At 31.8% G+C, this 23,567-nt stretch overlaps 1 protein-coding gene across 4 annotated transcripts in view; it reads right to left on the reverse strand.

The window, feature by feature from the left end:
* The window catches only part of LOC139512359 (A disintegrin and metalloproteinase with thrombospondin motifs 16-like), a 44,367-nt gene that overhangs the window by 16,521 nt on the left and 4,279 nt on the right, over positions 1–23,567 (reverse strand). For all 4 annotated transcript variants that reach the window (XM_071299938.1, XM_071299937.1, XM_071299935.1 and 1 more), the window contains exons 4-19: positions 22,586–22,727; positions 21,587–21,783; positions 21,005–21,088; positions 20,372–20,496; positions 19,143–19,286; positions 17,396–17,518; positions 15,828–15,981; positions 14,575–14,670; positions 13,046–13,197; positions 6,101–6,164; positions 5,006–5,114; positions 3,612–3,748; positions 2,834–2,954; positions 2,334–2,411; positions 1,427–1,584; positions 264–402 (exon numbers count right to left, since the gene is read on the reverse strand). In XM_071299938.1, the coding sequence (XP_071156039.1) occupies positions 264–402; positions 1,427–1,584; positions 2,334–2,411; positions 2,834–2,954; positions 3,612–3,748; positions 5,006–5,114; positions 6,101–6,164; positions 13,046–13,197; positions 14,575–14,670; positions 15,828–15,981; positions 17,396–17,518; positions 19,143–19,286; positions 20,372–20,496; positions 21,005–21,088; positions 21,587–21,783; positions 22,586–22,727 (2,023 nt within the window). The remainder of the gene's footprint in view (positions 1–263; positions 403–1,426; positions 1,585–2,333; positions 2,412–2,833; positions 2,955–3,611; positions 3,749–5,005; positions 5,115–6,100; positions 6,165–13,045; positions 13,198–14,574; positions 14,671–15,827; positions 15,982–17,395; positions 17,519–19,142; positions 19,287–20,371; positions 20,497–21,004; positions 21,089–21,586; positions 21,784–22,585; positions 22,728–23,567) is intronic.

The following is a 23,567-nucleotide window of genomic DNA, read 5'->3' on the forward strand; positions in this document are numbered from 1 at the left end:
CCTTATATCAAATCTTACAAAATGTACTACATTTTCATAGATAATTTTAGGGCTATTCCATTAAAATGTACGTGGGAGGGTAGGTAGGAAGGGAAGTTTATTGGATGTGGGTCATGGGTCTTTTTTTAGTATGCCTCTATTACCATTATGTAAAATTGTCAAAATAATGGTTCTTGGTTTTTTTAAGGGATATTTGAAAGTCCCTTCCTACCCTCCCACATACATTTTAATGGAATAGCCCCTAACTAGTAAGCATAAATTACCATGGCCACAAGTCTGACTACAGGATCCTGGTGTTTTGGTCCATTTATAAGCCGATCGTGAACCACCTGATGGCGTGTAGTATGTATAGGTTACATCTGGACTAGTTCCTACATATCCTGATCCATAATCTCTCCAGACCTTCAAATTAAAAAAAGACAGGTGAAGGTGAGGAACATTTTTCTGCACCACTGCTGAAAACCTAAGAAATTATTTTCTTATAAGGCCACAATTAAAAATATTTCAGTTTGCCCAAACCCGACCCATGATGACTGGGTGTGGGTAGGTAGGTAGGCAAATTCTTTTTTTTTTTTTTTTTATCAGAATTTGCATGAAAATATTAAAAGATCTTTTAAAAAACAGTATATCTTTTTTTTCCGTCAAACCTTTGTAGAGACAACCAAAAGCCATGAATTTAAAACCTCTAAAATAAATTAGTCTAGGGTGTGGTGTAAAGAGACCAAAGACTCTGGTAAATGAAATAAAAAAATATTTTTTGAATAGTGTTACTAATTAAGAGTTTATATTTACAACACAAATAGGCCAAAAAGTAGAGATTTCTGTGGAATTAAGACAAAATTATTTAGATTTCAACAAAACTTAGGCCTAGGAAATTTAGAGTGCAGGCTTTGACAAACTAAATATTCAAGACAGATATATGTTAAAATTTTAACTACCATTTTGGTATAAGATCATTTTTGTCAAAGCATGCACTCTTTGTTTCTCTTCCAAAAAAATAGATGAAAATTTACCTGTATTTATCACATTTTCAAAAAAAAAAATCAAAATTTGTGACATTATGTTGGAAATCTAGTTCTTAATTCGCAACAAAAAGACATATATCCTATAGTCATTGTGTAAGCTATAATTCATTGTGATATTGGTCAATAAATCCTTATTTGAAAATGAAGCTAGAAATAGAAGCCATTTTAATGCATTATGGGACCTATTCCTTTGTTATCCTGAATCTTGGTAAATAATCTGCATTATTAAAAATTTTGAATTGTACAATATCCTGTACGTATGATTTGATGAGGATGAGGGGAATAGTGTAAAGCATCTGGTGTAAAGTGGAGAGTAATTGGGATTGGTGTAAAGTAGAGTGTAATGGGGAATGGTTTTAACATGGAAGTTTACACAGATCATGGAGTAATGAATTAGTTACCTGTGCCTCAACACTAGCAGGTAATGGGCCATTTATTTCTATCTTTTCTGGACCTTGTCTTCTGTACTTTGCAACAACATCACTGCCTGAATATGTTCCTGAACTGGATTGAGAGTTTCCATCCTGACTGAACAGTCTTTTTCCATTAACTTGTACACCTGTAAAACACACAGGAATAGTTCAGTATGAGGAAAATTCAGCTACACTTTAACATAATGGAAAATAATTAGCTGACAATTATGACTTTCTTTGTTTAAAAAGCCAGGGTTTATTTATGATACTTTTATTACCTATTAAAACAAGAAAGCATGTGTTAGCATCCTAACTTTTTATTCAAAGTATTGGAAGACAGAAAGTATGAGTCTAACAGATCAGAAAGGTGTTGCCAACTCCCTCAGGCAATGTTCATCTTTGATGGAATTGACTATTATGTTAAGGTCCGTTCTGGACATAGAGATCTTCAACTGTTTCAGTTCTTATACATCATGTACATCCTCCAGCATTCCTGATGAAGGTAAACCAAGAAAAAAAATCATACATATATATTTGCATATGCCTAGAGTAATTCTGTTTTTTATACATATAGATCTTTCAATTTTGCACCTTTTCTCTTGTCGAGAATAATTAACAAATCATATCGACACATATATTTTGCATACATATCAATAGAGTTATCTTTCTTTCTGATTGATCAATTTTTGTATTTGTAGATGGTCATCCATTTTTTTCAGAGCTTTTGGAGACCATGATGTACAGAATTGTTATAATTTATTATTAAACTGATCAGTGCAATTTCTCATCCCACATTGCTTTTTGTTTTATTTACACATTATTAAGATAATCTTTATGTTTGTATGAGCATAGCGAAAGAGAACATAAACTATGTTTACAACCAGGATATACTTACTTAGATGGCAGAACTGGTTTAAATTTGTGATAACAATGCCTGTAGCTCCTTTTGGTACAGTTACAAATGTAACATATTCTGAAATACAAATTTAATATTAGTCATACATGAATTTAAAACACACATCAAATATTTTTGAGTAAGCAATGAAAATTAGGTATTATTAAACTATCTAATCATATCATTGCTGATGTATAGTCATCAATGTGCTGATGTGTAGATGTAGATATCTAAATACTTCTACCTGTCTTGATCTATTTGTTGGTAACTTAAGGAAAGTTCATAAGAACTGTACTTGAACATTAATCGCCATTCTATGAAAAAATGTACAAGAGGGTTGGACACCACATGATATTTCTTTCTGTTGGTAATAGGTCAAAGGTGAGGTAGCAAATACAATTGTTTCAAATTAAAACAAAAATATAGGTGGAAGGGTATATAGAAACACTGTTGCCCTTATGTTCTATCAGGTTTTCCCTTTCCATTATATCCTTACTTACTATTAGCAGTTCCTTCTTTGTAATGACCTCTGTGTTCCTGACAAGTATTCCCATTACCATTACACACACCACATTTGTCAAATTGTAGGCCTGATTTGTGGTGTCCATCACAACCAAACTCCTACAACATATTGGAAATATAAGAATAGAATGATAAATTTAGCTTAAGGATGTACTAAGGTGAGGTTCATGAATTTGTGCCAGATGTTCAAACTCCTTGGGTTTTTTCCTAGGATACAGGGTAAAATATTTTGCTGAATAACATTCATTTTTCAAAACTTCAATAGCTCATAAATCTAGAGGGTTTGTGGGGAAAATTTGGTTGAATATATAGGGAATAACTGAAGCTGGAGCAGGGCCCCTCTTAGGCAGTCAGCATGTTCCCTCCCCTTACAAAAATTTCTGGATCTGGCAATATCACACAGAGTTTGGTAAAAGTTGGACAAATGTTTAAACAGAAGACTACATTAACAACCCAAAATTTCACCCAAACTCAGTTAATTAATGCTTCAGTGACTTCATCTTTTAACCCCATAATATTGTTCATGGCTTAAGATTTTGTCTTCAAAAGGAATGTTATATGATGTCTAGATGCATGGTCAACATTCATCATATATTGTTTTATCGTAATGACCCTGCATACACAAGGTATCCGGTTTATGGAATCTACTGACAGAAGATATACCAGGCGTTGGCTCACTTGTGTTTAATTATTTTTAAATTCATCATTTAATAAGCTTAATTGGAATTTATCATAGATCATCAACATGATACAAACCTCACACTTCCCATCTATACATCTTCCTAACTCAGATTGACCTTGACATTCTGTTCCATCCTGGTATATCTGACTTCCTCTTGGTACAGCAATATGACCACCAGCATAGCGACACAACAATTGACAGGCATGGAGCCCTGTAGAAAATTAGTGATTTGCTGTAGAAATATGCAAACTTTAGTCTTTGGTGTAAGTAACATGACAAAATATTGTAATCAATTCATTGAAAAATTATAAATAAAGATGGATACTCTTTAAATGTGCAGAGTTGAATGGGCATTTTTTCAATAAGATTTGATAGTTTTTTAATCAAGTCAAAAGAAAGATAACTTGCGTTTGCAATGTTTGCAGGAAATATAAGAGTTTTACTGATCCAGGTAGACCAGGCAGTTCTCATCTTCAGCTGTCTGAAGATTGTATCTCGGTAAACCGGGATTGGTTGGACAAAGGGTGAACACAAATCATTTCTTTTAACACATTACATTATCATTATCATGACAAGGTAGAATGATTTCTTAATTAATCATTTTTGTGTTGTTACGTCATTTTTGGTAAAAAAGTTTCTGTATTTCTTAAAACAGATTTTAGCAAAATAAATGTCTTTATAATTTTGATATTTAGCTGAATTTTGTTTCTGAATGACCTTAGATCTGCTCTGAATAACCTTCTGAAGTCAATCAAGAATCAAGTTTTAATTGTGAGGTCAAATTTTACAAATTGTGTTGTCAAAGTTTATGTGAACTTGTGTGATTTTACATACTGGAGAACAAATTTGCATCCAAGTGTAAATATGTCTATTTACTTTGGTTGTAATACAGAAAAAAAATTTGTCTTTGGATTTGATATCCTCATTAGCATCTTTTGATTACAGAACATTTTGGATCTTAGGTTGCGCCCAAGAGTTCTGGCTAGCTTTTAAATTAAGTATTAAAGAAAAATGCACAAAATCATCATAGTTCCATTATATATATACAAACAATTCGCAGACTTTGAAGCCTTAAATTTAAAAGTTCACTTATAAAGAGATTTGTTAAACTTAGTAGTTAGGCTTTTGAAATAGATCCATTTTAGAACCAAATGATTGAAATTTTGATATATATTATAGAAAGATAAAAAAAATCATGGCCATATTAGATCTAAGAGAGCTATTATTCGACTTTTATGGGGGTTAGGATGAAAATTTTGTCCTGCAATTTTTTGTAGTTCTAATCTCAGTCTAGACTTTTTTATTTTTCATACTTTTTGGTCGTGCATTTTTTTTTAATTAGTGTCCTAACTTTTTTAACAAAAATTGTCATCCTGCTTGAAGATATTTTTTAGCAAATATCTTCCTAGCACCCCTCTAAAAATCAAATGGTAGCTCCCTAAAGTTAACCTTGACCTTTCTTACAAACCTGATGAGGAAGCATATGGTAACCAATGGTACATTTGATGATTGTAAGACACACTGTCAGTGGCAGCACATTGTTCTTCTTTTAATTTATACTGACTTGTCTGACATGTCTAAAAACAAAAGTTAAGTCAGAATACATATAATCTTTTATACCCTATAATAGCTTTAAGAGACAGGTGACATCTAAACTCAAGAGCCTTAAAATCCTATCATATGTATTTTTATTTTATCAAAACCAATAAATTATCTCCCTTTAATCAACTCTTCATAAACTATACTCTACTTCAAACAGGTTCAGTTAAATCCATCAAACCAATTAATCTATTATAAGCTAATAATTTAATTTTGAATGTAACACATCCTCTGATTGGCTGACATTATGTTGTTATCAGCCCATAGACATAATTTAGTCATGTGACCGTGACGTCATCAACAGTTTTTTTTTATGGTTTTCTAAGAATTAAATTATAAGACATGACTAATATTTTTCTGTCTATTCGAAATAACATAAAAAATGTGGTGCACTCTGTTAAATAACCCGCTACACACGTTATTCAGTGTGCACCACATTTTTTATGTTATTTCTTCATAGACAGAAAAATTTTTACAGTCATTCCTTAATTGTTACAATGATAGACAGATAACTTTCCATATACAAGAAAAAAAACAGTGTAAACAAAGTCATTTTCAGAATAAATTAATCAAACAAGTGAATCAGTAAGGTACTGCTCATTATTGATACTCCCGCCAAATAAAAATATAAGGTAAACAGGAAGTTGTTGAGTTATGAATCTGAAAACACATCACACCATAAAGCTGACTCATATAAACCCTGAAATCAAATTTCAGAAACCCTTGAATTGTGGTTCCTGAGAAATATGAGACGATAGTATTCCAGGGACAGACGGACTGACAGACGGAAAGAGGTAGAACAGAATACCCCTGATTTTTTAAAACTGGGTATAATTACATATGAACTTGCATATAACATCATATTTACTTGAAAATATTTGTACTAGGATAATATATTTTGATTAATACCTAACTTTTCCCCCAGAATATTAAAAAAAATAATAAGATAATACAGTAAAGTTACCTGTACATTACACAGCATTGCCATAATTCCTTCACCTTGACAATCGCTACCTCCGTACCTTGGTCTACAAAAAAAACATGCAAAATTTAATCACTCATTATTTGCCCAATCTTAATAAATTGCAATAATAATAAACAGCATCATATCCTACCTTTAAAAGCTGACCATACAGTATTGGTTTTGGTCATTGTTGTATGCTGTATGATGAGTTGTAGCTATTCATATACATGTCCCTAGGTCTATGGTGGATAGTTGTCACCTTTGCATCATACCAAATTTCCTTAATTTATTTAACTATCTTTTCAGCATAAAAATTCCTTGCAAGATGTTGATAAATTAACATATATGTATGAGGGTATGAATGTCCATCACTGTTAGGCATTAAATGGTTATTTTCGGATACCGTTAGCTTCAAATTGTTTTAAATTTTAGTGATTCATCAAAATATCCTTCTTGTGTTTCTTCAAAGGTCTAAAATAATAATTGTTACTATTATAAATGGAAAAAATTTAATGTGTTTCATCAAAATCTGTCAGTTTTTCTATTGTCTGAAAGAAAGTGTAAATTTTATAGTCATTAACCAAAAATTACTGTTAATGTCATTTGGCAAGATTTCTTACCATTATTTGTCATGATGGTACCCCATTACCACCCTTGTGTATTAAAGCCCTGGCTGCCGTTTCATAAAGCAATCGCTAATAACGACTAACGTAGATTTTGGCGTGTAACTAACGACTACATAACGATTACGTTTACGTGCGTTTCATGAAGCATACGTTGACGAATCGTTAGATTTTTCGATCGCTATACAATCGCTATTTATTTTTAGAACGGGAATCCCAGGATTTCGCACTCTCTATCGTTGGAGAAAAATATGCTTGTAAACGACGGAGAGTAAGAGTCTTAATCCAATAAAGCCAAAGTAATAATTGTTCCTCCAAAACGGTAGACTTACTAAAATTGTTAAGTAAAAGAATATTATCCATGCAAGTCCTATATTATACTATAGTAGATAAGTCTATTGTCACATCTCCGTTGAATGGTCTATTCTAAACAAACACACATTTTGGAAATAAATTCCCAAGCCAAAAGATCTCAGTATTAATTTTAGTACAACTTTTCATGATCTTCAGGTATGTTATATCTTAGATAAATGAACAAATGTAACCTCCGTGGAATGTAATCTCCGTTGACGTTTTGGTGAAGAGTGCTTTCTATCACGTCCGCAATTTTATCGAGTATGGCATGCCAAATAAACAAATATAAGTTAATTATTACGAACGGCAAATATAAATAAATTGCAGAAACATTACATAATTTGTAATTCAGGCGACGTAAGAAGACACCATGTAACAATTTTTGAAATGCATAAAGGATACTATTTGTCAATTTGTATACACTTAAAAAAAAATAAATGGCGAAAACTATTTTACTTTCTTCGTTTTAAATAATTTAAATATCTCGGATAATAAACAGAAGTTAAGATGGTACATGTATAAGGTATATTTCATCATATTTGATTTGTGATATGAGGTACTAGTACTGAGAAGCTGAAGGTTCAGTTTAATAACAGAGACAGTGCTGTTGGTTAGACGAGATAACAACAATATGATATCTGATAGAATAAAAATTCGATCACTAAAATTAGGTTGTATTCGTTAGTACCCAAATATTCTGCGCTGAACGTAAACAGTGAACATAATTTCAAATTACGCTTCAGACGCATGAAATTTACTGTAACAAAGCTTTTTGCAGTCAATAGTAATCTTTGTCTGACCCCTGTCATGAATTGTTTTATCAGTGGTATAAAATGTAATCATTGCTGAATAATTAAAATACATGTATTATTCAGGAGAATCCGTTAGACTATTTTATTTTATTTTTTTCATTGTCAATTTTTGTTGGTACTCTTTTTTTTTAGAGGATGGGTCATTATTTTCTATTCTATAAATTATATGATATATCTTGGGTTATTTCAAATAAATATCTGATATTCAAACAGAAAAGAATGGATAATATTACTAATGTAAGATCATCAACGAGGAGATGCTATTTAGTAAGTCGATTTTAGTGGTCTCTTTTAAAATTGAAAAGTCGGTGAGATCAGCATGCTACAAACAACCAACAAAGAGGGTTGCCTAATATGAATAGAAAATCTATGGAAAATATTTTTATATTTGGTAAAAATCTGTTTTGGGTTTTTTTTGTCGTCTTTCTCTCTCTTTCTCTCTTGTCCTGTTTTTTTTTATATGTATTTATTTTACACTTTTAAAAATTCATTTTCAGCGACAAAGCATGCAGCATCAAAATTATAGTTTGAAAGTTATTCTCTCTGTCATTAATCTGCATGAAATATTACCACTGAACGTTCAGAAAACAACAAGCAAACAATCATAAAGCTAGGTTTACACTGCCGATCAGATCAACTCGATCAAGGCTAATCAAGACAAATTACGTGATCGGGAGACTGGTCTTACTCAACTGACATGCATGCTCTGGATAGTCTACTTTGCTCTTTATCAATCTGACTTTCTACCCGAGAGTTTTTGACATGTCAAAAACATTCGAGAAAGGATCGAGAAGCAATTCACTCGAGAAGAGATCGAAAATTCGCCGAGTAACGGTCGAATCGATCGGGAAAGGATCGATCGTGTAGAGAACGAGTTTAATCGGAATACAAAAGTTTTACCGGTCATTACTCGATCATTTCGACCTTTGCTCGACTAATGTCCGATCATTTCCCGATTAACTCGACCAATGCTCGATCGCTTCAAGATCACTGCGACTTCAATATTTATTTTATCCCAGACCAATTCGACCAATACCCGATCCCTTCGGGACCACATTCGACCACTCTTCGATCTCTACTACACCGTGCACGAGGACACATGACTGCTACACGATTCTCTAAAAGTGTGTGAAGATCTGATTAACTCTCATAACTCTGCTTCTGCTAAAATATATTGGCAACATTTTTTAACTGCACAAAAATTCCTCCATGTACAGTACGTGTCTTAACTTTTGCAAGTTGAGGTAACAGCGTGGTATACGTAGTCGTGGTGGAAGCGTAGTTGGGTCGTGGTGAGAACATGGTGGTCGCAGTGAGGTCGTAGCGCAGTCTCTCCAAATAGAAACACGCTCTCGCTACGATGGTACAGCGACTTTTGCGATCTTACTAGGATCTTAGTACGCTCTCACTACACTTTTACTACGAGCTGATTTTGCCACAACCGCACAACGATTGTTTTGAACATGTTCAAAGTTGGCCACGCTCATCACGATCTTGAAGACCTCACCACGACCGAGATACGACCTTGCTGCGGTCTAAACGATCGTACTACGATCATCGAATTTCGATTTTTTTTCACAGCTCGTAGTGCGATCGTGACCTAGTGGGACTGTGGTATTAAATTGCAGTATTTTTATAACATTTAACGTTATCAAATAAGAGATTCATTTAATCCTTTGGTATAACTTAGTTATTTTAGCATTACCCAAGCTTGTTAACTATTTTAATAGGATAGGTACTCATGTATTCTGTTATTGCTTTGTTCATGGTTTCAAGAGATTAAATGAGTCAATACACAAAACAAAATATTCACGTTTTATTAACATTTTCTTTTCTGGACATTGGTTCACGAATAAAGCACCTTGCATACAGTCAGTTTATAATATTTTAGACAATAAGAGTGTTAAAAAAATTATAAAATAAATATATAATTGTTCTTAAACACAAGTACATGTACAAATTAAAAGCATAATATGACCGGGAAATATCTATCAATATAATAATAAAAAAAAAGGAAAATAACTTTATTACTGCCCATATATCAAAAAAAAAAATTTAAAGTTTTCTTGTCGCTAAATTTATTCTTCTTGTCGCTTCTTGTTACAATAAGAAAATACAGTACGATTTCAAATGAGACAACTGTCCACTCTAGACCAAATAACGTAAATGTTAGGTCACCGTACAGCCTTCAACAAATAAGCAAACAATAGATATGATATACAGGGAAAACGGCAACCAGTGCCTCACAGACTGTAGACTTTATATGTCGTTACCACAAGATAGTTATCTCGTTCTTTCATACATGTAGCCGCATAATGCCACCGTATTATCGAGATTCGATAAAGTTAGATAAACATGATAAATCTTCGAAATTTGTTTCAATGTTTTAACAAAAGAAAACTTTACTTTTATGGGGAAAATGATGATTTTATTGTAAGTTCTTTTGACTTGTGTAGAACAGGTCTTGATACTGTTATTTGATTTCAAAACCGTAAGGTTTTTTTTCTATTTTGTTTTAGCTCCGATTCTGACTGAGACCTATGGTGATATAATGATAATTATATTATACTTGTATTGTGATGTCTCAATGTTGACCTAATTATTATACCGCTCTTCTAAAAAAAGTATTGGAATATTGGGTTGTCGGACTAATGGGTTGTCGCACAAATAGGCTGTGGGAAAATGGGCTGTGGGACTAATGAGCTGTAGGAATAATGGCGTGAAACATTTGAGCTTTACTTGGCTGTTGATGGTGACCTTACATTTCAGGAAAATGGATGTAAGAAGATGTGGTATAAGTGCCAATGAGACAACTCTCTTGTAAATATGTATACTATACATTTTTGAGTCCCTACAATCTTATGTCAGAATTACAGTAACACAACGATCCAAAACATTCAATTTAAAAAAAAAATGATGAATTTTTAAATTCTCTCATTCCAATCGCGACCAGTCTTATCATCTTACATGTACATTGCATGTCCACCCTTTTTGTCGAGCCTCCGAAATTTATTAATAAAGCGGGACACACCGATAATAGATTTCGTCGTCGGCGTCAACATTAAGGTACAGTCTTTTGTTAAAGTTTGTTTGAAACATCAGTAACTTTGTCAGCCCTTCATATAATTTCATGAAATTGGACATAAGTTGTTTATGACCAAAAGACAGTATCCAGAGTGAATGTTTGAAAACATTTTTTCATTTTCCGTTTGTTTACTAGTAAATAGACTTTTTTTATTTACAATTGACAAGTAAATACAGTCTTGGGTTAAAGTTTTGCTGAAGTTTTTGAATTGCTTTTTAAAATGTCTGAAGCAAATGTTTGAAAATATTTTTATTTTTTTCCATTTATACACGATAGTATATTTCTGATGAATGGACTTTGGATATACCAGTTCACATTTACAGAAAGTCTTGGATTACATTTTTTGACATGACAAAGTGAACCTTCATGAATTGTTACGGAAATTAGATAGAAGCTCATCTCGAAAACCAAGAAATAACATCTAAGATTTTTTTTATAATTCTGTAGTTTACTGATAAATGAATGATTGTTTTAGTTAACATTACACTTTTACGCTGACAGCAGCATAACATCGCGAGAGAAAGGGTTTCGATTTTTTTTTATAACATATGTATTCCTTTTCGGTTATTGTCATTATAACATATTTCTTCTTTGTTCATATCTATATCCATTTTGCTATTTTGCAGATAAAATATGTTTAAACTAAAGGGCTTTCTTTAAATTGTTTATATCGTTCTTTTCTCATTGTTTAAAACTGTAAGGCACCAGTATTTAGGTTATGTTCCGTAATTGTTCCTTTTTTAAATATCGTACCATACTCATTTTCATAGTAATAATAACATTTGCAAAAGCTATTTCTATTCTATATAACTATCGAAACAATAAGGCTCTTCACGGTTAGTTCGGACATATTGGATAGGGGGCAGATTTTTTGGAAGGAGGTGGGAAATCCTATGTGTGTTTCCAAGCAACAGCTCTGTTTTAATGATGTTTTCCCGTATTTTTCACACCATTTTTACCTCTGTTATGAAAATCTGCCCCCTATCCAATATGGCCGAACTAACCGTGAAGAGCCCTATTCTAATGGGATTAATTTAAAAAGACCGTTCTGTGTTGTTGCATACCCGAAATTTGATTGTTCAAGTTCCAACTTGATGTTTATTTTTTAGCTTTTGATTTCGAGGTTTGACAATTTAGGCATATAAAGCCTATAGAAAAAAATAATTCGTCGACTTAAAACATTGGTTAGTCTGTACCCACGAAAGCCATGCAAAATGTTATCCAACGTCAGAACCTAAATATTGAATCCCGCATAGTATCAAATTATCTGACAATGTTTGTTTTTTTGTAAATATACCCTCCCCATATCTTCATGAAAGAGTGCTGCTTTTTTTTTTTAATGAACAGCTACTGATAGATTTAGATAGTTTCAAATGCCCTCGAAATAAAAAAAAAAAATAATATAATATTTCAACCGGAATTATTTATAATTGGACAAACAAGCACTCCCTGCCAAAAACGTGGACGTGACAGAAGACACCTTTTAGTAGCGTCAACAGGTAACATTGGTATAAAATTTATTGTCTAGATCTTTTTGTTCATATATCACAAACAAATGGTTTGGTCCAGATATTTCTGATTGTTCTGCTGAAATAACTTGATATACATATGAATTGTAAGTACATAGCACGCAATTGTCTTTTATTTTACTCGAAAGTCAGTGTGAAAGGAGGTCAAAGTTGGAGAAATTTACCAAAGTCGTTATTTCAAGGCGTGGTAAAAGCGTATCTGCAAATTAAATTATGCCCTGTCTACCAAGACGGTTGCGAGATATGCAATATGTGTCATTTAAATTATCACTGATTTCAATCCTTATCTGAAAACCCCTTGTCGGCTAAAAATTCGGCGTCTGAAGTACCTCGAAGTATGCAAGGCGACGGCCATCTTTTATTTAACGATCGCATTGCGACAGGTTTAACCACACGTAAATAGCGTTCGCGATTCACACGCAATGTGCGACCATCGCAAAGTACGATTGTTTTATGAAACAGAATTTTAGCGTTACGTTTGGTTAACGTTCAAACGTACGCTAACGATCGTTTTATGAAACGGCAGCCTGGTCTATACTTACTCTGGATTGCTACATTTTCTAGTCCTTGTTTTGACACCACCTCCACATGTTCTGGAACATACTGTCCATTTGTTTGACCAGGATGACCAACCACCATTGATAGGTCCAGGTGACCCTGATCCCATGGCAACACATTCACCATCTAAACACCACTGAAAGAATATTAAATATAATAATGCTTTTGTTCAATTTCTGTTTTCCTTGATGATATGTTGTAAGGCTAATTTACTTCTTAGTATTTCAACATTTAAATTATTCTAATAATAAATTAAAAGATTTTTACTAAGTAAAATTTTTTTTTTTTTAAAATATCATCTAAAGTCCCAGTACCCAAATTGCACTCAGCGAAAATAGCAACAGAAATCTTTATCTTACTGACTTAACACTTTGTATTTCCATGATTTTACATTTTATCGGTCGTCCCACTGTCTATATCACTCTGTTCAGCTCTTAATATTATTCCGTATCATGTCTTTGTGACGTCAAATACGTTGACCCGGCCTTAATAACTTTGACCCGACATATCAGCGACGTCATAATGTTTGAACCGACGTTAATAACTTTGACCCGAACTTATCAAGTCATCTTTTGTGTGCTGGTGAAACAAAGAAAACACTTCTGAAACACGCAAATATAGCCCGATAAATCGATTATCAGATTATCTGCATATTGATATTGTAAAATATCAGCTGCTTAACATTATATGAAGGCTTTTTGATCTCGTTCGCTACGCTCACTCGACAAAAAGCTTCATATTATGTCTCGCAGCTGATATTTTACGATATCAACATGCAGATAACCTGATAATCGGTACATACACGTCTCCTAACATAGATTAATTTATTTAAGGAATGACTGTAATATTTTTTCTGTCTATGAAGCAATAACATAAAAAATTTGGTGCACACTGAATAATGCGCGTAGTGGGTTATTTAACAGTGTGCACCACATTTTTTATGTTATTTCGAATAGACAGAAAAAATATTACAGTCATTTCTTATAATTTAATTCTAAATTCCATTTCAAACCGTAAAAAAACATGAAAAAACGTTGATGACGTCACAGTCACATGACTAAATTATGTCTATGGGGTGATAACAAAATAACGTCAGCCAACAGAAGATGTGTTACATCCAAAATTAAATTATTTAAATATACACAAACATTTTGTAGTATATGTCAAATACTCCAAAAAGTATAACCTACTGTAACATTGCCGTCACATCGTCAAGGTGATCATGTTTCATGTGAATGTAATTGTACATGTAAAAAATCAAAGGCACTGGGGTCTGTCCAAAAGTGGTGGTAAAAAGCATTAGTGCTGATATCAAAGCACTTACATGACTAAAACAGCCTTGGGAGAAAACGATAGATAAATCTCATCATAAACTTCCACAATTTTTTTTTTCAATTTCTGATAAAACTATTTTACAACTTTTCAGTTTTTCTCACTATTAACTACATAAATTATACAACAATTATAAAAGTTAATACAACAGATAATTTTTTTTCAGCAATAATAAGTTTACCTTTCTGTTTCCACATTCTGTACCATCTACCAGCGGTGAGCTATAACTAACACAATCATTATTACTGTTCTTACACTTCAGCACACGACAGTTCACCTGTTTATGCAAAAAAGACATGTTTATTGATATGAATCACAAATACTTCACCAAACATTTAAATAATTGATTATTTTGAGAAACATAAGTGTCAGCCGGCGTTTTACGTTTCCGCAAATTGGCATTACTTTTCCGGAAGTTTTGGGACTTTGAAAAATTAGCGGAAATGCAATACGACCAGGATGCCCGTGTCAGCAATGAGTCAACTAATACCCATGCCTATATTTTATTACATTGATTATGCTTGATAAGTAGTTTGTCAAACTCATCGATTAACTATGGCCTGGCTATCATCTTATACAAATAGGGTTTAGGTTTTACCCATTGTTGAAGGTGGTTCAGTGACTTAATAGTTGCTAACATCCACACCGTTGCCTTATTGACAAGCATACCACTTCTCCTTATTCTTATATTGGTAAACTTTCGTTTAGGAATTTATATCCAAAATAATGACTACTGAAACACATTTAGTTTTCAAATTTCAAATGACACAAAAGAAAGTTTTTTGATTTCCACCAATTAGAATATTTGATATTTTACACACATGCTTAATTCATTCTTTGCTGATGTTTTAATGAATAAACGTCCCAAAGTCATGCTATGTATTACAAAGATGAAGAGACAGTAAAGAGGCTTTTTTTTTTTATTTGCCTACAGTTTCTTTTGAACATGACATTCATTTCAACCCTACTTTTTTTTTACAAATGTCAACATCTTTATTTGCTCCTGCTCAGAAATTATCAAGAAAAAGTTGCATACAGGTTAGAGCGCACTCAAAATGGACAATATTTGTTGGATGGAATTTATTCTAAAATAACTTTTAAGAAAGCAAATACTCAGATTTCCTTATTTAATTTATTTTATTTATAACAGAAAAAAGTCCTTGCTTTCCTTTACACTCTACAAATATTTGTTTTGAATAACCCATGCAAATCTCACTCTCAATTTCCGTTTTTAAAAATACAACAAAAATGTCTTCATTAAATTAATCTGTTTAAAACAAAGTAGTATTGCACAACTGCATCTTAAAAACAGTACAATACATTTTGTAAAAAATATAAATAAAATAAACAATTTAATAGTAAAACTTCATTCATAATAAGATCCAGTAAAATGAAGGCAGTGTTTTTCACAACTGAAATGTTTTACAAGTTTACCTGATTGTGACAATATGCACTCTCCTCAAAAGCCAAAGCTAGCTGGCATTGCTTGTTAGCTGAGTAAAACCTCCCTGGTTTTTCCCTAATGTTATTGAAGTTTGTGGCAGTACCTGCAGGGGCATCATTCAAGCAGCTACTTTTAGAAGATGAACTAAAATACAAGCATACCAATATGTAAATTTTTATTTAATTCTTGTCATTTTAATTCTGAAAAAATTAACCACTTATGGTCAGATCAAACTGATTTGTCCTTAGTTCATAAATAATTATTTTTATCATGCAACATATTATCTTTACATATTTCTTTAAACATATACAATTCTTTCTAATTTTTTCAACACTTTATAAAAAAGTTTGTATTAATGTATTATTATAAGGTTAAGTGCTATTTTGATTTTTAAACATCATCATTGACCATTTTATGTCATATCCCAAAAAAAATTCATTCAGAAACTTTGGTATTGATATTAAATCTGCTTAAATTTTAAAATTGCTTAACTGTTTAATTTTTTCAAAACTGTTTTATGATTTTGTGCAATTGAAAGCTGGAAACCAGTCTATTGTTGAAGACCATATGTTGACCGTCTGCTGTCCTATTTATCATGTTGCGCAATATCTATATCCTTTTATACATTTATTTAAAACATAATCCTGTAAATGAAGATTGAATGACAAATAACCTGTTCCAATAAACTAAAATCATTCAATATGATTTTTACTTCTTTAACTTATATGAAAAAGACAATTTATCAATCATTGATCCGTATTTTCATGACTTATAGATTTAAAATAAAACATAAAACTTTAAATTTATAAAGTTGAACAAAGATAAAAGTTCTCTTTCAAATATCCTTAATAAAATTTTAAACATGTGTGAAGTGTTAAAACTTAGCATGCATCAGGTTTCAAACCATAATGAAATTTTGTGAAAAAAAAACATATCGAGTTAAAAGCTTTAAACATACTCTACATAGATCAAAGTACAAAAGGACCTTTTAAAAATACTGTTTCAAGTTTTAATATTCAGCAAATTTCCTCTTTTTTTTTCCTTCATTTATTATGTTTTATGAAGTATGTTTAATTCAAACACATTTAACAGATCTATGGGTAAAGCCATGAACTCAGGCACAAGTTATAAAAGTAAATAAATTAATCACTCTAGACAGAAGAGTTGAAAAGGACTAAATTGAAGTATAAGAAATTATTTAAAAGGTAGAAAGAAAGATGAAGTTATTTGGGTAATAAAAGTTCTCTCAGGAAATGGCGTTAAAATACTCAGAATGAGGACCATTATCAAACTAACTTCTGTAATATTTTATATGAATGGTTCAAAAGATATTGTAAACACAAGTTATAGCACATATTGTATGACTATTCTCTTTTCTCATTAGCTAAAAACTTGCTAAAAACATAGGGAATCCTCTATGATAAAAGTTATATCCACAAGATGTGAATATAAGATTTGGAACAGCTAACATGTCCCTATAATTATTTTTTTCCTAGGCAACGTAAATAACATGGGATTATTACTTTATAGGAGCTTCAGCAACAGAATCAACACATACCTCATTGTTTCTTCTAATGATTTTGCACTACATTTGGACCATTTAAGACCACCAGCACCATTGGCAGACATAATGTTAACATCTTTTCGGCAACCAGCTTTTCCATCATGGCTCATGCCTAAACTGTCAACAAAATATAATATACAATAAATAAATTTAAAAACACATGTATATTTTTTTTAAAAGATATACATCAACAGTATCTTTCCTTACAAACAATTCTCTTTTTTAATAAAGATACAACCTGGTAATCAGTTTCAAACTGTTATGTTTGTAATCAAACTCAGGATTATAATCCAGGGTGTTATGAATTACAGTAAAAGTTGTAATAATGTATATTCATTGTATAACTGATGGGTTCTATCCAGTCATCTAAATGACCTTGTGTATTGCTTTTCACATACTTTTTGCTTAATTATTCATAACAGTGAGGTCAGATTCTAATGTTGCATTTTGCTTGGAACATATCAGTCATCTAAATGACCTTGTGTCTTGCTTTTAACATACTTTTTGCTTAATTATTCATAACAGTGAGGTCAGATTCTAATGTTGCATTTTGCTTGGAACATATCTGTGGCCTAAGTCATGGAAAATATTGAGTTCAAGATTCTAATCTTGCATTTTGCTTGGAACATACCTGTAGCCTAATTCATGTAAAATATTGAGTTCAAGTTCTAATCTTTCATTTTGCTAGGAACATACCTGTAGCCTAATTCATGGAAAAAATTGAGTTCAAGTTCTAATCTTTCATTTCGCTAGGAACATACCTGTAGCCTAATTCATGGAAAATATTGAGTTCAAGTTGTAATCTTTCATTTTGCTTGGAACATACCTGTGGCCTAATTCATGGAAAATATTGAGTTCCAAGATTCTAATCTTGTATATTGCTTGGAACATACCTGTAGCTTAATTCATGGAAAATATTGAGTTCAAGTTGTAATCTTTCATTTTGCTAGGAACATACCTGTAGCCTAATTCATGAAAAATATTGAGTTCAAGTTGTAATCTTTCATTTTGCTAGGAACATACCTGTAGCCTAATTCATGGAAAATATTGAGTTCAAGTTCTAATCTTTCATTTTGCTAGGAACATACCTGTAGCCTAATTCATGGAAAATATTGAGTTCAAGTTCTAATCTTTCATTTTGCTAGGAACATACCTGTGGCCTAATTCATGGAAAAAATTGAGTTCAAGTTCTAATCTTTCATTTTGCTAGGAACATACCTATGACCTAATTCATGGAAAATATTGAGTTCAAGATTCTTATCTTGCATTTTGCTTGGAACATACCTGTAGCCTAATTCATGGAAAAAATTGAGTTCAAGTTCTAATCTTTCATTTTGCTAGGAACATACCTGTAGCCTAATTCATGGAAAATATTGAGTTCAAGTTCTAATCTTTCATTTTGCTAGGAACATACCTGTAGCCTAATTCATAGAAAATATTGAGTTCAAGTTGTAATCTTGCATTTTGCTAGGAACATACCTATAGCCTAATTCATGGAAAATATTGAGTTCAAGATTCTAATCTTTCATTTTGCTAGGAACATACCTGTAGCCTAATTCATGGAAAATATTGAGTTCAAGATTCTAATCTTTCATTTTGCTAGGAACATACCTGTAGCCTAATTCATGGAAAATATTGAGTTCAAGTTCTAATCTTTCATTTTGCTAGGAACATACCTGTAGCCTAATTCATAGAAAATATTGAGTTCAAGTTGTAATCTTGCATTTTGCTAGGAACATACCTGTGGCCTAATTCATGGGCAATAGTGAGACCAATGTCTAATCCTGTGTCTTCATTTACAGAACAACTATTATCTTTAGAACATATAGCTCCAATGTATGACAAACCAACACTCATGTCATCTCCATTATTTTCTAAATCAGTACTGAAATCAAATGTTTGATATAGAATATGGTGCATATATAATTTTCTTCAATTGTAATTATTATACTAACAAATATATGCAAAATAATCTAATTCTGTCATTTCTCATATCTCAATTTTAAGTCTTATATATCATAATTGCCTGTTCTAAGTCAAGATCTAGAGCAATCATTGTCAGATATTGTTGTTTCTCAATATTTGTTTATAGTTAATCGTTTTCACTTAAATAATAGTTATTGAAAAACTGGTTATTATCGTGATAAAAGGAATGCCCACAGGACAGTGGTATTGGTTAAGACAGCGACTACGGCTCGATCATTATGCTATCACAGTCAATACTACTGTCCTACAGGCAGTCCATGTATCATGTTATGACCAGTTCTTCATTAACTATTTTGTTTATTTCATTGAGGAATCATGTTTTTTCAAATTCTCATAAATTTAAATTGTTCAAAGTGAACTCGTAATTGAGTTATGGTACGATTTCTATCGGAAATTGTGATAACTTTACTGACAATCATTTAAAGGTTATTTTTCAGTATATAAATCCAAAATAAAGTTTTCTATAATTAACTGGATCACTTATTTCAGAATCATTACTCTTAACAGAGAAACTACGCCCCACTGGTCATTAACATGTAAAAGTCTGCTAATAACCCGTTTTCTAGTCTGCTTTTTTCTGTTAAAGACTGATGGAATTTTTCACTAAAGAATAAAGAATGTCATGTGGCCTCTAAAGAAGGGGGCTTTTGATACCAAGCCATTCCCCAATTCAATTAAACAGCCAGGGGGGTAAAAAATTCTAACACTTTATAAAATAATTAATGGCTATGTTGAATGTCTTTTTTATATATTTTTTTTAACCATAGATAAAACTACCCTTCTTTTTCATATTAAAACCTTTAACAATGTATTAAACAATGTATTTAACAATAGATTACAATTATCTAAAGTTGAAAGCATACATTATATCAAATTGGCTAATCATTTTCTTTCTTCATCACTAATTTAATTCAATAGAATAGATATTAAAAGTATTCACAATAGATAGCAAAGAAACATGTGTTTAGTGTACATATAATTTACCTGGTGATTAGTAAAACATGGTCTGCATGTCTTGGATTGGAGTCGTCAGTTGGATGATACTGTCGCTGCCACTGACAGAAGTTTTTCAGCAATGTATCTGAATCCTTGTCCATGACCAGACTTGACTAAAAAAAAATATCAACATATTTAAGGTCTAATTTTCTTCATGCTTTCAAGCTTTATTATGTCTCAAATGACTATTGCCATCACAAAGCTTAATGTTACTTCATATCTTTCCCGCTTGTTGGAATTTAAAGCATTTCTTTACTAGATTCCTTCATATAAATAAAACATATCATTGGGAATTTTGGCAACATGTATTTTATGATCTTTTATGCTTTATTCTTATCATTATTTAGTTGGTACCAAACACTTGACTAAATAATTTGGCTTGTTTAATTTTCATAAAATTTTGACTAAATATTTCTTTGATCCTTCGACAAAAATATGAAAATTTTAAAATACTTCATTTGATAAAATATCATTGGATATATAGTAGCTTGACAACCACAAATTTTTATCATTGAGAAGCTTAATATTTTCTTAGCAATAAAATGTGACTAAAACACTCAGCAGATTTTTACAAAGTTATCTCCCTGTAGTGTTATCTAAGCTTTTTTTTAAACATGTTACCGTATGATCTTCTAAAACCAGTATCTCCACTAATGTAAGAAAAAGTTTATATCCTAAACTTGGATCTTGAAATCTCTGTGCTGCCTATAAATATACAAGAATTTAAATTTATACTGTTTTCATTTAGCACCAATCAGTTCATATCAGTTCAATTTCAGTTTTCTAATAATTAATAACATCTATTCAAAATAAGTTGCATGATGGACATTAAGGGGACTATAGTTTTGCTCATTGCTGAAGGCTGTATAGTGACCTATAGTTGTTTTAAAAAATCTACATCATTTGGACTCTGGTGAATAGTCTTCTTATTTGCAATCATACCACATCTTTTATTTTTCATTTAAGACACTTTTGTTTTGTTCTGTTTTGTCTCTTTTTTCATGTTTATGCCCTGAAATACTTTATATTTGTGGCTTTCAAACATTAGGAAATCATTTCTTGCAAGACAAATGTCTATGAAATTTACTGGTTAAAAACGATTGTTGTTAAGTCTTGGGCAACTGTTTATTGGCTTGAACTTCACATGGTGATAAACAAAACAGCACTCCCTGATATAAACTAATTTATACACTTATAACTTACTATGTTCAATACAGTTGTTACAAACTTTCTTGTGTCTGCCCCATGAAACTTGGCAGCATCAGGAGCTACAACGGCTTTGATCTCTATGTATTGACCTGCTGATCTTTTTCGTCTACGGAGTAATGGGTATTTTACTCTTGCCGATCTCTTATGTATATAATTATTTCCCTCATCTAAATCTATAGAATCCTGCTGACCTGTTAACATAAATAATACAAATGTTTATATAAATATTCAGGGGGGGGGGGGGGGGAGTTTTTGTTCACATACACTATTTAATGTTTTGAATGAGGCAAACCAAAAATATTGATCACATGTATATTGTCTTCTTAGCACTCTTCTTTACATAGTTAATACAGAAATCACAGGATTTTCAAAACAGTTGACCAAATGTAGAGCGCTTATACTACCTGAATATGATATAATTAAGGTTGGTGGAATACTATTTCCATAGGGATTTGGTTTGGATTCTTTCATTGATTGATTGATATGAGTTCATCATACATGTAATTTCAGAAAACATATACCTCAAAACATTTTGCTGAAGAAGAAATATAATATGCATGAAGGAGTTAAATAAAACACAACACACAGTTATCATGGTTATTACTTAAGCAGCTGCAGTCCCCTTTAAAAAAAAATTGAATATGTATCTTGTTACCTCGAAATAAAGTTAATACATGTACAATACCCACCCTCCCCTTCCCCTAAAAAAAGAAAGAAAAAGGATTAAATAATATACTGTAAATTAAGAAATTATTGCGTGCATTTATTATTGCGATTTTGTTATTTTAAACTGAAATGCGATATTATTTTTTTTTACGATTTTGATAAATGTCCTGCAGCTGCTGTCTGTCTCACTCCTGTTTCATTTAGATAATATAAAATGTTACAAAATGCGAGTTTTAATTATTGTGTTTTATAATACAACTCTGTCACATAATATTTTCAATAATTTCTGAATCTACATGTACAGTAAACCATCTTATAAAAGATTACCTGTTATCTCCTTACAAGATGATTTTCTCACAGATCTCCTGTAAATAACATGAGGATGAGATGGAAGACTGGTTATATTTAAATGGTCCTCGTGAACTGGTTGTATCACTAGATCATGGTCTGCTAAACTGATAATTCCATGCTGAAGTTAAATAGGTTGAAACAAAATAATATTACATGACAAATAATTCATCCTCTGACCTGTTAAGGGACGACATCAAAAGTTCAATGAAGGATAAAAAACTCAATTCATATACTTTTTTTCTGACCCCCTAACCCCCTATTAACTTAATTTGGGAAAAATTGATTGACCAATACAGATATATGTAAAATCGATGTCAATTTATACAAAACTTGCAGCAATTTGACCCCCCTACCCCGTAACTATTTGAATTAAGTTTTTTATACTTCATTGATTTTTTTAATTTTTAGTTCTTTCGTATGTTTTCCGAGTTAGTTGTGATGTTCAATTTGACTATTCTAGTGTACAATATTGTTTAGGTGCCAGCTGAAGTTCTCCTGAGGTGGAATTTTCTCACTGTGTTGAAGATTCATTGGTGGCCTGAGATGTTTTCTGATCTTTGGTATGTTGCTGTCTCTTTGACACCTTCCCTGGTTCCATTCTCAATTTTATCATAAGTTGACATAACACTTACCTTTTCAAATATACCTGTTCCGGACCATATAAGTATTTGGACCATACGCGTATGGTCATGACCATATGGGTATATACTCATATGGTCCGACCGTACGCGTATGGTCGGGGTAATTAACACTCTGTTACAGTTTACTTTTTTAAATACTTCTAAACTCTGCATATGGTATGACCGTTCATTAAAAAGACGCTATCATGTAGGTCATTTTATTATTATATTATAATAAAAAGATAAGCTAAATGAAAATAAGAAGTTTCACATAGTTAATTTTACTTAATGGTCAAATTTATAGTAAACACATTTTATACCGATGGTCATTACCGATT

The sequence above is a fragment of the Mytilus edulis genome, chromosome 2 (assembly GCF_963676685.1).
Source record: "Mytilus edulis chromosome 2, xbMytEdul2.2, whole genome shotgun sequence".
Lineage (NCBI taxonomy): Eukaryota > Metazoa > Mollusca > Bivalvia > Mytilida > Mytilidae > Mytilus > Mytilus edulis.